Source organism: Pyrus communis, chromosome 7, assembly GCF_041283825.1.
Source record: "Pyrus communis isolate YQ-2024b chromosome 7, ASM4128382v1, whole genome shotgun sequence".
Classification (NCBI taxonomy): Eukaryota; Viridiplantae; Streptophyta; class Magnoliopsida; order Rosales; family Rosaceae; genus Pyrus; species Pyrus communis.
In genome coordinates this window covers 7,989,502-8,004,438 of record NC_142571.1, presented here as the reverse complement: position 1 = coordinate 8,004,438, position 14,937 = coordinate 7,989,502, and the positions used below count along the sequence as shown (strand labels likewise).

The 14,937-nt window shown below is 38.1% G+C and overlaps 1 protein-coding gene across 1 annotated transcript; it reads left to right on the top strand.

Moving 5' to 3' along the window:
- The first annotated feature begins 6,229 nt into the window (after nt 1-6,229).
- On the top strand, nt 6,230-7,086 carry LOC137733260 (PRA1 family protein F4-like). The gene has a single exon (XM_068472408.2). It carries the CDS (start codon nt 6,320-6,322, stop codon nt 6,896-6,898), a length of 579 nt encoding a protein of 192 aa, XP_068328509.1. The 5' UTR covers nt 6,230-6,319; the 3' UTR covers nt 6,899-7,086.
- The last annotated feature ends 7,851 nt before the right edge of the window (nt 7,087-14,937 follow it).

Sequence of the window (14,937 nt, the reverse complement as noted above, 5' to 3'; positions counted from 1 at the left end):
GCAACGTATAAACAAAGTGGGAAATTGCTAGGTCCACGCATGGATCCACTTGCCTTTCTTCGAGTAACCAAGTGAAGTCCAGGTCAAGAGAGAATAAAAGTAAGATGGGAGATTAAATTTGTCGATAAAATTTGCAAACCAAGTGATGTGTCAACACAAAAAATGAGCATGTTTATCGACCAGCTAGGGTTTTGTTTCCTTGAGTCAAGTGGATATATTCGTGGGGCAAAGTGAGAGACATGGTTGATATATTAAGTTTCTTCAATGATTAGGTAATGGGACCAAATTCTTTGGCGTTTACAAACGAAAAATCACGATTTAACGATCGTTTTAGATTCGATTTTGATGATTATTTACAACTACACTAGCGGATACCACAAAAACTTACGTCTATTTACTGGAAGTATAGAATAGTCTCTAAATATTTGTTGAATCTATTGTTTGACGGGATGCGCATACTACAAAACAAGTTTTAACGATCTAATCGTCAAACTTGTTTGTATATACTCCAAGATCTCATACATCAAAAATCACAAAGAACAAATGTTCGAAGATTAGGTAACCAAACGAAATCCCCCGATGGGTTAATTACTAAGGGGAGGAGCCTACAAGGGAACCATCGATGAAACAACTCATGTGGTGAGCATTGCTTATTTACATAGACACCTTTGAAACCATAACTAACATCATTGCTAGTTTTCAAAGAAAAATGGAAAATCCACCAAAACAATCAGGGTTGCAGCAGCGACCTTCCAAGCCGGCGTCAATCTGCGAGGAGGGCTTTGGTAAGATGGTAAGAAGGGTCACACTGTCGGAAGAGCCATTTATGCGCATCATAAGACAGCATTTTATGCGTTGTCGATATCACACCTTGGCTCTCTCTACTGCAATCTTCATAAGTATATCACTCACTCCCAAGTTCCCTTTCCATTTTGAGGTATAGGTGGCCACTGTTTCTACGATTAATTGTGACTCTCATCTCATGTGACTTGTCCTCGTCTCTCTGTCCATGTGTACAAATTATGTGATTAGAGAGAGAAAAAAAATGGGAAAATTCTTTAATAGAATGTCATGATACTAAAAATGAATAGCTAAAATTGAATCTATCAATTAAAACACTAGTAACATCGAATGTTATGTAGTATTAAAACCGGACAATACCACAGAGTGATCAACAAGTAACTAATGGGGTTACCACATAGATAGATTTGATGTGTGTAATTTAAACTAGTCCTCTGAGTACAGAACAGAGGAGGTAGAAATAACAAATTGCAAGTTAACTTTCAAGTGATTATACAACTAGCTGGCCAAAGGCCAAGCATCATTCTCTCAGTTTCTAGACAAAGAGTTAGGGGGACAAGACATGCTTGTTTTATGTTTTATTTTAACTTCGATGCACTTTCCCCTCACATGCCAACAAGTTGTCGATTTGACAGACATGCTTATGTTGTCATAATGTATAATTTAGACTATTAATTTGGTTCATTGATCAAGTGAATTCTTATTTAAATGTCATTTCAATTAACAATCTAACAACGTAATATATTAATTAGTTAACGTAAAACATTATTTTGATGACAAATTAATAAAATTCTTTAAGCTAACTCATCAAACTTTTACAACTCAATAGTAAAATCAAGGTTCTAAAAGATTTTAGACGATAATCAGGCGGCGGGTTGGGACCTAATGTTTAGGTAGCTAGGTAGATTTAATTAAAGTTATTATATAACATATAAATAAGTGCCTACTTACACTCAAAAAAATAAAAATAAATTATACTTGTATTGAGAATTTGGAAAAGTTAAAACTTAAAACTTAAGTCATCATGGCATTACCATCATCACAAACTAATGCTGTAAAAATAAGAAAAACCCAAAACTAAAAACCAAAATTGAAAATTCACTATTTCATAATTTAGGTTCTTTTTTAGTAGGTTACCCAGAAAACCCTTTGAGTTAATTAAAAAAAAAAAAAAAAATTAAAAACAATAGAACTGCCTAGCCACCTCCTAGCATGCCTAACCTACCTAGGCAGCTGCCTAGCCCGCCTAATCCTTACTCGATATTTTTAAAACAGTGAGTAAAATAAATTCTTAATTAAATTTTGATCGTTCAGATTAACAGTTTTACAAAATAACATTGTTTGGCCTGCTAGTAGAAATTTTCTCTTTCTCTCTCTCTTCCAACAGTGGGAATGCACACGTTCATTGTTCCCATCTCAGGATCAATACAATTGTCGAACAATTACAACCGTCACCACCATATATAACTATAATAAAAATAAACAGTACTGTTTTGTACACCCACTACCAGAAAATGCTATATTTGCCCTACGAAATTTGGCATGAGGAACCATATTTCGTCGGGTCAAGTTATTTTATTCGACAAAAATTCCAGTTGGTCAAACAAATTAAGCTGGTTAAATCTAGAGTTTTGTCCTAGACTTTACATGTGACGAAATAATTTCGGAGGTCAAGAGGAATTCGTCAGGAAATCATTTGGTGCCAAGAAAAAAAATGGCGTGTGTATTGTGTCAAATATTGCTGACGAACCATAAGGTTCCATCGCACAAAGGCTATTAAGTTTTGAAGTACTGTCAATAACCCTAGTGCCTCAGCGCAAGTTTTCTCTAATTTTCTTGGTGGCAATGACTGCAGTGGGCTGCTTGTACCTTGTGCTGTTGAGGGTTATGACTGAGTCTCTGGAGCTGCACAAGACCGTCGAAGGGCGGCTGGTGCTGGCGTTGCTGGCCATTGGGAGGATGACTGAGCTCAGACTCACGAGTGCAGCCGTACACTTGCTTGTGACTCTAGGTTGAGTGGTTCCTGTTATTTTGGTACATGCAGTTTTTAAGGTTAGAGATGATCTTTTTGTTGAGGAAGAGGCTTGTGGTTTTGGTGAGTTCATTCCCCTCACCATAACCGATCAACTCAAGTTGTCGGATTCAGTTTCATAATTTTGTGGACTTTAATAATGGTATTTGAGTTGATCAAACGATTTTTAGCTCAAGTAGATAGAAACATTTTTTTCTTGCACCGGTGTCTACTTGTATCAAAAGATTATGGTTGAGATATTTATTTAAGACAAATGAAGACCTATTTTTTTCATTATAATCCAATGATCAGAATTGTTCAATTTTACTTTCTCTTATATTCTTGCAAAAAGTTGGTTATACGAGAAATTGTTTCACTATTGGGAATGCTAGCAACTTTTTCATTTTGACATTCTCGAATTTCTTCATCTCACAATGTTGCTTAATTATCGGAATTGTCGACTTTCTTCACCCTCCAAAGATCAACTCTATAAAACATCAACCAACAATTAGATATCGTTTAACTGTTTGATTAACGTTGTCAAAATTTTAATGTTTGCGTGAGAAAGAGTTCGTCTATTTATTGAAAAATTTTAGATGATTAAACAATTTCGAGCTTGGTTAGTATTTTGCATAGATGATTTTTAAATAATGATCTAAAAAGTAGACAGTTTCGATTATCAAACAACATTGCAAGATGAGAATTTTTCTCAGTTTCAGTAATATTATTATAACTTGGAAGTCTCCAGGGAGAGATTTAATTTGTGACCTTCGATTTACAAAATGAATGAGAGACTTTGGCAAAAAGCAACATAAGAAACAACGTGGAAATTGCTGGGTCTAGCATGGACCCACTTGACTTTCTTTTTTGTAAACAAGGTGAAGTCTTGGTCACGAGAGAAAATTACTTACGTTGCGGAATAAAGGCAGTCTCACATCATATAAGATTAATGTGAGAGCTTCATTAGGGGCTTGTTTCGTGATTTTTGTGAGGAAAGTTGTGGATCACCATGGATGACATGCTCTGAGCGGGGAGCCAGAACTTAATGTTAGGAGAGTCACGTTTTAGAGTATAGACTATGTAAAGGAAATGCATATAATGTCGAAACATAAGTCATGAGAGAAATTGAATGCCTTTGTTGTATTAATTTGGACACAGGAAATCCTTTTCTATTTCTTTGGTTTCATAGACTATATATAATAGTAATAGAGGGAAAGGAGAAATGAAGCAGAACAAAGAGGCTGCAAGCAAAGTGAAAAGGTTGTGTATTCAATTCTATAGGCACGAACGAGAAAAGATGATCAACCAATATCATTATATAAGTGTAGTTTTGAATCTTCAATGGAAAAAAAAAAAAAACTAAGGCTTATGTATTTGTTGGATAGAAGTTACCAACAATGAAATGGTTATCAAACGATCCTTATGCATTTAGTTTTTTATTTCTTTTGTTTGAAATATGGGATAAGTATATTGAAAGGGAAGATGAAGAAAAGTTGGAAGAATGTTGGGAGAGAGAAACTTAATTATGAGAAATGGTACAAAAGGAAAACCAAAAGTACTTATTTCAAGTGACTTTTTCAAGATTTTGTTTTTGGTCATTCTTTTTTTTATTCTTTTCCCTACCTCACCACCATTTATATTTGAAGCATAAAAAGTAAAAAACGAAAAACCAAATGTATATCAACCGAACCCTAACTTGCATATTTATGTTTCATTCCGAATTGTTTCCTTCATTCTTATTAATGAAAATGAGCCAAAAAAAAAAAAAAAAAAAGACACAAAAAGAAAAAAAAGGTAGTGGTGGGAACGATTTGGTTTGGTGTGATGCGATTTTCGGGTAAACCAAAACCGAAATTTATTTCAATTAAGTTCAATTCAGTTCGGTTTTACAGTGTGAACCAAAATTGAACCAAACCATTTGATTTTGGTTTGGTTCAGTTTCAAACGGTTTTGATTTTGGTTTGTGCCTCACTTGTAGGCTGGTTAAAATTTGGCATTAATATAAGTATTCAACATTCAAGCAAACGTGTGGATTCAAACTCCGTCGGTGGCTATTCTAACAAAATCTATTGTTTGACAAAAAAAAAAGTTCAAAACTTAGTTTAGCAAATTAAATGTTTTATGCCATTAATACAACCCAATTGAAAAATAAAAATTATGATCACCATACTAAAATTCAACTTGAAACAAAGTTCAACATCAAAATGCCTTATAAAATTACTTTAGTACAACCAATTGAAAAAGTTAAATTTACCGTACTTAAATTAAAGTTCAAGCAAAGTTCAACGTCAAAGCATTATGACATTAATAAAACCCAAAAAAATAAAATTTTCATGCAAGAGAGGACGGGAGGAGTTCAATTTCGAAATGGGAGGAAGACTTGAGGGCGAGTAATGGTTCGTTTGAAGATTGGAGGAGTGAGGAGAGATTTACTCGAAAGAGATGAACAGGAGCGAGGAGTCGAGGTTGTGGCAGAGGAGGAGGAGATGTCTTGACTCTGTTTCGAGGTCGAGACTCGAATTATTAGAGAGAAAGCCTCTAATAGTCTGGGCAATGGGCATGTTATGATGTGGTTGAGTTCATACTAAATGTGGGACTCGACCAAATAATCAATTACATTACAATATCTAAACCCTATAAAATTAAATATTTTTTTCTTATATTATGCGGTTATAAGGTTCGGTTTTAGATATTGGAAACCAAAACTAAACCATTTTTCAGCTTGCAGTTCGGTTTCAAGCTGTACCGTTTCAAAAGTGCAAAAACCAAATTGTTCGGTGCAGTCTGGTTTGGTCCATGTTTTGATTTAGATTTTCAATTCCAAGTGCCCACCCCTACAAACAAGAGAGGATACGTTGAACGAGCCATGCCAAACTTATCATTTTGTTTCTTTTAGCTCAAACTAGAAAGGAGTGCCCATGCTATGCCGCGGGTTACATAACCATATAAAATATCTGAAAGTTGTAAATATATACAATAGGCAATATATGTGGAAAGTACTTACAACCCTATTTACAATAAGGAACAAAATAAGAAATATTTTATCCTATCTACTTACAGCCGTATTTACTCGTTGAATATATGTTTGTCATGATTCAAAAAGTATATCATTCGTATATTAAAAACTTGTCACGTAATGAACTGGTAATAAGAGTATCTCTTATGTATCAAGAGAATTAACCAAACAAATCTGAGAATTCGAGAATTTGAAATTAACGTACCGCACAGCAACAGATTTGTTTTTAGCTAGGACGCTCTTCTTGTAATTCACCCTGAAATTTCCACTCAAATGTGGACAAAAGTGTCGCAGTAATTGTCACTTTGTTTAAAACGTCCGTCTTGAATCATTTCCTTGAAGTTGCTACTGTCACTCTCTATCATGCGTGTGTGTATATATACATATGCATTATCCTTTCAAAACTTATAACTTATTCGATCCAAAACATCAGCGAGTGCCTTTCTAATCCCTCCAAGTCAAATTAAACACCATATTTGTTTGGTCAGAAAATGGCTGACTACGGCACCATGAAAAGGCCGTCCACCATCTCCACACCAACACCTACTGATGATCCCCATAAACCGAAAGATTCAACCGGAAAAATGAGCAAGGACTTCAAGCTCTTCTGCTTCTTCAACATCCCGGCGACCCCAGAAGCCGCCGCAGTTCGCATCACCCGTAACTTTGGTTATTTCGGATCGTACTACACACTCTTGATATGGACCGTACTCTCCATAACCCTAGTGCCTCAGCGCCAGATGTCTCTAATTTTCTTGGTGATAATGACTGCAGTGGGATGCTCGTACCTTGCGCTGTTGAGGGTAGTGCCTGATTCTCTGCTGCTGCACAAGACCGTCGAAGGGCGGTTGGTGCTGGTTTTGTTGGCCATTGGGACGATGATTGAGCTCATACTTACGTATGCAGCCGAACATCTGTTTGTGACTTTAGCTTGTACGGTGCCAATTATTTTGGTTCATGCAGTTTTTAGGGTTAGAGATGATGGTTTTGTTAAGGAAGAGGATTGTGGTTTTGGTGAATATGTTCCCCCCACAACAACCGAAGAACCCAAGTTGGCGGATTCAGTTTGAAAATTCTGTGGATTTTAATAATGGTACTTAAGTTGATCGAGTAACTTGTAGCTTTAGTTGGTAAGAGCGTTTTTCTTTGCACCTGATGTCCTCCCTTCAATTTCCATCTGCCAATGTCCCGCTTGTATCGAAAGATTATGGTTGAGATATTTATTTAACACAAATAAAGACCTATTTTTTGGTTTTAATCCAATGATCATAATTGTTCAAATTTTAATTTCTCTTAATATACTTGCAAAAAATCGGTTAAAAATGAAATTGTTTTATCATTAGAGATGCTAGCAACCTTCTCATTTAGACATTCTTGTTCTACCTTCTTGGCTCTCCTAATCTTGCAATGTTGCTTTATTACCAGAACCATCTACTTTCTAGATCACCCTTTAAAGATTTCCTCATCTTGCAATGTTGCTTGATTACCGGAACTGTCTACTTTCTAGATCACCCTTTAAAGATCAACTCTGTAAAAAAAATCAACCAATAATCAGATATATCATTTAACCATTTGATTAATGTGGTCAAAATTTCAGTAAAATGAGAAACATGGTTTGTCTATTTATTGGATAACCATTAGATGACTAAATGTTTCGGGTTTAGTTAATATTTTGCATTTGTTGTAGGCCTATTTGACTGAACTGTATAAAGGACAGAGAGGGAGAGGGGCCGACGACAACATAGAGAAAAGAGAGATATGTAATTCTGAGGTGTGAGTTGTATCACCCCTTTATGCCTGTATTTATAGTAGTAGGATAGGTAGAATCCTTACCCTAATAGGATTACATCTCTAATAGGAATTAAACTATTAAAGGGAATATACAAGATACTCCTAGATACATTAGGATTTACACAATTACATTCCTAATCCAATAGGACTGCAACACTCCCCCTTGAGTGTGTAAATACTCAAACAAAATGTCGCATCAAATATTCAGCAGATGAGGTAGAACATTTGATGAAATCGTCGGCACAACGGGTGAATGCAAGTCTCAGATATAAGAAAGTAAGTATGCATTGGTAGTAAAACTCACAAAACCTCGTTATGGTAAAACCTAAGATAAGTGAAAAACCCATAGACTAAGGAGAAAAGTGAGAAGTATGCATAATGTCTAAGACAAACGTCAAACATGACGAAAATAGTGAACTCAATGGAGTATGATTATTCCAGGATGGGTGCCTCATCAAAACCTCGTTAGGTAGCAAAAACCCAGTAGGAAAAATGCTCCTAATCGTGGGAAAAATAGTACATTAAGATCAAGTGAGTATGCTTCAGGATACTCCCCTTGAGTTAGACATAACTTCTAAATAAGAGAACTACAAGCAATTCAATTCAGATAATTTATGCATACCGATTCATTGGACGAGCTTCTGAAAAGTGGACTTGGACAATGATTTGGTAAAGAGATCGGCCAGGTTGTCATGGGAATTGATTATTCTTGACTTCAATGTTCTGATGCTGTTGTTGCTGGTGAGAATAAAAGAACTTCAACGCTATGTGCCTTGTGTTGTCTCCCTTGATGTATCCCTTATTTACCGCTCGATACATGTTGCATTGTCTTCAAAGATCATCGTAGGAAGGTCAACGATGAAAGTAAGACCACTAGTGCTTTGAATATGTTCCATGACTGCTCTAAACCAAAATCACTCACGCGATGCTTCATGTAGGGCAATAATCTCAGTATGGTTCAAAGAAGTCGCAACTAGTGTTTGCTTGGTAAACCTCCAAGATATAGCGGTGTCTCCAATGGTAAAGACATAGTCCGTTTGAGAACGTGCCCTATATGGGTTAGATAGATAACCAGTATCTGCGTAACCAATGAGGCAGGAATCAACCCGAAGTTAGAAGGGGGCGGTGGCTCATCTCGAGGATTCATGGGTGTAGAACAAGCCCAAATCCGTCGTACCCTTGAGGTAGCAGAAAATGTTTTTAACACCATTCTAATGTCTGCGTGTAGGCGCGTTGCTGTATCTAGCCAAAAGAATAATAACAAATGAGATGTTGGGTCTAGTGCATTAAGCCAAGTACTATAAAGCACCAATTGCACTTAGGTATGGAACTTTAGGCTCCAAAATATCTTCATCCTCCTTGGGATGGAAGGGATATCGTTTAGCATCTAGAGTATGAACGACTATAAGAGTACTCGAAGGCTTCGCTTTTGTCCTCATTAAAACTTTGCAACACCATCTGGGTGTAGTTCGATTGATGTACTAGGATTCCATCCGAACAATGCTTGATCTCTAGGCCAAAACAATATCGAGTTTTCCCAAGATCTTTCATCTCAAATTCTGATTTTAAGTGCGCGACAATTTCCTCAAGCTCTATGGGAGTTTCGATGAGGTTCATGTCGTCGACATAAACTGCAACGATCGTAAATCTGGAATGTGACTTCTTAATGAACAAACATGGGCATAGTTCATAGTTCACATAACCCTGACTTTTCAAATATTCACTCAGACGGTTATACCACATCCATCTGGATTGTTTCAATCCTTAGAGAGATCTTTTCAATTTAATCGAGAGAGTGTTCAGTGGTTTAGAACTATTTGAACCATTTAATGGAAATCCTTCTGGAACTTTCATGTACATTTCCGTATCTAGATCCCCATAGAGACACACGGTTACTATGTCCATAAGATACATATTCAGTTTTTTTCGGAAACTACCAAACTGATAAGGTAGTGAAATGTTATGACGTCCATTACCGGGGAATACGTCTCCTCGTAATCAATCCCAGGATGTTGAGAGAGCCTTGCGCTATGAGGTGTGCTTTGTACTGCACTATTTCATTCTTCTCATTACGCTTCCTCATGAAAACCTATTTGTAGCCCACGGGCTTCACATATGGTAGAGCAAGAGCTACAGGCCCAAACACTTTTCGTTTTGCAAGCAAATTGAGTTCGACCTGGATTGCTTGTTTCCAGTTTGACTAATCCGTTTTACATCGACTTTCATTAACAAAACGTGGTTCAATGTCATCGCTAAACATGATGCCGGAAGCAACGGTATACTCGAATGCATCATTGACAATCTTCTCATTCCGATTCCAAACCTCTTCTAATATTACATAATGGACCGAAATCTCACGATTCTCGAGACGCTGTTATATCTCGTCTAAGACATCACCGTAATCTAGAATAACCTCATGCGTTGGAACACATGAGTAAGCAATGGTTGGATTCAAACTAAGGTCACTAGTTTGTGCCGTTTTCCTTTTTCGGGTTGTGAATCCTTTGAACCAGGGGGCCTACCACGCTTCAGGGTAGGAGCAGGTGATTGGTTAGCCGCCAGTGTACCTTGCTGTGTAGAAGGTGCAGCTGCCCCACCCTTAGGGACGGTCCAGCCTTCCACGGCGGTGTTACGACGTACGTTAAATACGTCCATCCTTGCAGGTGTGTTTGTAGCGGGTATATGTAATCTCGTCACTTTTGCTAGATCAGTAAAAGGATATGGCATGCTTTGAGCGATGCTCTGAATATCTAGAATACGTTGCACTTCAGTTTCAGACTGAGGTGTGCGGGGATCTAAATAAGACATAGTGGGAGTAATCCATGACAATTCGTGGTGTTCCACAGGAACGTTAGTGATCTTATCTCCCCTTAACGACAAGAAAATTGCCTCATCGAAGTGACAATCCGTAAAACGTGCGGTAAAGAGATCTCTTGTCAAAGGCTCTAAGTAACGAATAATTGATGGCGAATCATAACCGATATAGATTCCCATTTTTCTCTGAGGACCCATTTTGGTACGTAGTGACAGCTCTATTGACACATAGATTGCGCACCCAAACACACATAAATGCGAGACGTCAGGCTCGTATCCAGTAACCAAATGTAACGGTGAATAAGGTTAGGTAGCGGTGGGCCTCGGGCATACCAACATATCTGCGTGCAATATTCATGGCCTCATGCAGATATTGACAAATTGGTTCGCATAACCAAAGTCCGAGTTATCGTTTGAATGCGCTTTATGAAAGCTTCTGCCAGGCTATTTTGGGTGTGAACATGGGGTACATTATTCAACTGCAATCCCAACAGACATGTAATAATCGTCAAAGGTCTGTGACGTAAACTCTCCAACATTATCTAGTCGAATCGATTTGATCGGATAATCAGGGTGGTGAACCCTTAATAATTTGCGTTAGGAGTTTCGCAAATGCAGCATTGTGTGTGGACAATAAGCAGACATGTGATCATTGTGTCGATGCATCAACCAACACCATGAAATATCTAAATGGTCCGTATATTGGTTGGATAGGTCTACAAATATCCCCTTGAATCCTCTGAAGAAAGTTAAGAGGGTCGTGAATAATCTTTGTAATTGAGGGTTAAATGTTCAACTTCCCCAAGGAGCATGCTTTGCAAAACGGATGGCCGGGATAAGATTTCAAGTGATACCCATATGATACTTTGAGGATATAGCGCATCATATCTCATTCGGGATGTCCCATTCGATCATGCCAAAGCAGGAGAGTGTCTTGGAACCCAACCATAGGACCGGCCACATGGTGTGTCTCGAGGGCTCGAATGGTTATTATGTACAGCCCACTCAGGAGACGTTCCAACTTCTCGTGAATACGCTTCCGGCCATATTCGCAAGAAGTGATACAAAGAAATTCAGAACCATTCTCTTCAGTGGTTTCAACATGATATTGATTATCTCGAATATCTCTAAAACTCAGCAACGTTCAACGTAGAGAATAGAGTGCCTCTTTAATGGTTAATTTAGTACCATTGGACAACATTATACGGGCCTTTCTGTATCCTTCTATCAAGTTGGATAAGCCTGAGAGGGTTGTCAGAGGTGCATTCTTAGGTACGAAGTTAGTGAAATAGTGTTTCTCACGCAATGGTGTGCGTGGTTGCACTATTAGCCAGACAACTAACTTCCCCACTGGTCATACCTAGAAATAAATTAATTGAATAAGTCACATGCATAAATATAAGTCCATTCATTCAATTAATCAATTTGAGAAATAATGTCCATGAAATAATTATCCATAATTCAAAACAAACCAAACCAAACAAATAATTCCAAAGACTTAGAAAAATTGTCCAAAAATTAAACCATAAACCTAAAATTTAAGGGGGAGTTCAGCCACTCCTATTGGGTTCGGCCACTAAGGGTATAAAAACACCCTAATATGTCTTAGAAAAATAAAACTTTATTCTTCCATAAGAGCAAATGCCTCCTTAAAATCTGAAACCTCCGGAGTTGTAGTAGCATCTTTGGGATGTTCCACATGCACAAAGTTAGTCATACGATGGGAATGATACTTGACAATAGCCTCGGGGTTAACTCGGCATACGTGTAACCAATGATCATTTGATCCACAACAGTAGCACATGTCTATTTTCAATGGAATCCGATTGAACGGTAGCTTTTCCCTTGTTCTTAAAGTTTGGGGCCTTCGGGGCAAGGGGTTAGCGCTTCTGGGTCAAATTTCCTTCCTTGGGTGAGCCTCTATTCGGTGGACCTTAGGCCCATGGTGGGCCTTGCCGCCCATTACCACGGTCACGACGAGGTTTACGTCAATTGTGGCTGTTAGATTGGTCACATGCACTTCAGGCGAAGCGTTCGAGCTAGTAGGTCAAGCTTGATGATTCTTCATCAAAAGCTGGTTCTGCTTTTCAGCAAGAAGTAGAACAGATATCAAATTCAAAAATTTGGTGAACTTCTGTGCCCTATATTGTTGTTGTGTGACAATATTTGTGGCATTGAAGGTCGAATATGTCTTCTCCAGGATATCTTGTTCAGTTAAGTCCTCTTTAAAGAACTTAAGTAATGATCGGATTCTACAAACTTCAGAGTTGTATTCATTCACAGACTTAAAAGTCTTGGAAGCGTAAATGCTGCTAGTCATGTCTTGTTTCAGGCAAGTAAATGTCTTTCTGATGATCGAAGCGTTCCGCCAGAGCAAGCCAGAAGGTACGTGGATCCTCCTCCGTGAGGCACTCGGTCTGCAGTGCATCATGGATGTGTCTTTGAATGAAGATCATAGTAGTAGCTTTCTGAGCTTCATCGGTGGGTTCATCGTTGATTGGTTCCTCGATAATAGCTTTAAAACTCTTTGCAGTAAGATGGAGCTTCACATCTTGAACCCACTTCTTCCAGAGACTTCTAGAGCGGTGAAATCGTGCTTGTTCATGTTCGACATGTCCTTAAACAAAGGGTATAAGAAAACATGGTTAATCATATGGAAATCCATAAACATACATTATAGAACATTCGGGTTCTATAGACATGTATTGGTTTAATTTAAGTATGAAAGCTACGAGTTTCATGTGGTAAGTTTTGAATGAAAACCTCGGGTTTCAAAGACACTAAATTCGAAACTGCAGGTTCGATTAAGTTATGAACGTTTAGTTCATATAGGGTACCTGCAAGAACACAGAATACAACATACAATAAAGTGTAGTGAATTTATGGATTGCTTAAGGAACCTAAGTGTGAGTGCGTCGGGACTACGAAAGATAGTCAACGGTTTAAAGAAACGAAAAAATTTATTGAATCATTAATGCCAAAAAGTGGACTCCAGGCCAATAATTTTGGATTAATTGTCTGATTAATGGACTGTTGGTCACTTTAATTAATTCAATAGATTGGACCATACGAGGTCGATCGTAGAAGCAAAAAATAATAATAACATTCGGGTTAAAATGATTTAAAATGCTAAAAAAATTAGCATTGGATTCGAAAAACCATAGCCCAATAACATTAGGCTTGGGTGCCGTGAGTAGGGCAAAGCCTTAAAGGGCATATTAGGCCTCGGGTGGTTACGAAGGCAGCCCAAATCATGGCTGTAGGCCACGGGCCATGTAATTGGGACGAGCCCAGCAGTGAAGCTGTTGATGTTTTAAGCCGAAACGGCGCAGGTGCATAGGCCCAGCACGGGGCTGGCCTGAAAGGTGGGTGCGTGCGAAATCCAACGAAGCTGGCTTCGATTTTGGGCTGGGGGAACAAGCCCAGCCTACTAGGCTGGCTATTTGGTTGTGGGTCAGAGTTAGGACAAAGCCCAACAAGCACAAAGGCTTGCTAGTAGATCAGGCCAAGCTGCAGGGTTTTGGCCTAGCAATGCTGCAGACGTGCTGGTGGGCTTGGGTCTTCATGCTCGTGTGAAACTTAAACCAGGTCGAAGCCTAGTTGTATTGCGCAGAGGCAACAAGCCCAAAGGGCTACTGCGAGTGTTGTGTCCCAAGATGGTCCATGTACCTAGGCTTGAGGCCAACGACGGGGTATGGTGGTGGTGGTACCGACGGTGGCGCGGCAGTGATGTCGCGGCTCGGCCGCAAAAAATCCTAGCTTTTTTTTCTCGAATTCTAGGGTTAAAAACCCTAATTGCTTCTAAATTAATTTCGATACTTGGACTCACAAATTCCACATATAATAATTGCGTGTTGTATGAACAAGTATATATATTGACAAAATATATAGGCATGTATACAATATATATAATTGGAAGGAAAATATAAATATAGGGGGTTCATGCATCATGGGGAATGTTTTCATGCTTCAAAGTTTTTTCAAATATCTTAATTTATTTTAGAAGAACCTGATTGACAGAAAACAATTGAAAGCCTTTGAATTTGTAGAAGAGATCCTCCTCCTACGATCCTTCGGTTCCTTAGCTTCTAGTAAAAGCGTATTGATAAAGTATTGTAGGCCTATTTGACTGAACTGTATAAATAGCAGAGAAGGAGAGGGGTCGACGACAACAGAGAGAAAAGAGAGATATGTAATTCTAAAGTGTGTATTGCATCACCCCCTTATGCTTTTATTTATAGTAGTAGGATTGGTAGAAACCTTACCCTAATAAGATTATGTCTTTAATAGGAATTAAACTACTAAAGGGAATATACAAGATACTCCTAGATACACTAGGATTTACACAATCACATTCCTAATCCAATAGGACTGCAACAACATTGAGGATTTTAAGTAGTGATCTAAAAAGTAGACAATTCTGATCATTAAGCAACATTGCAAGATGAGACAGAGAGGCGGAAAAGTTAAACGAAAATGTCCAAACGAGAAGGTTGCTAGCATT

What these genes read in the sequence shown, in the direction of transcription:
- LOC137733260 (XM_068472408.2), top strand. Translation starts at nt 6,320, where the DNA reads ATGGCTGACTACGGCACCATGAAAAGGCCGTCCACCATCTCCACACCA.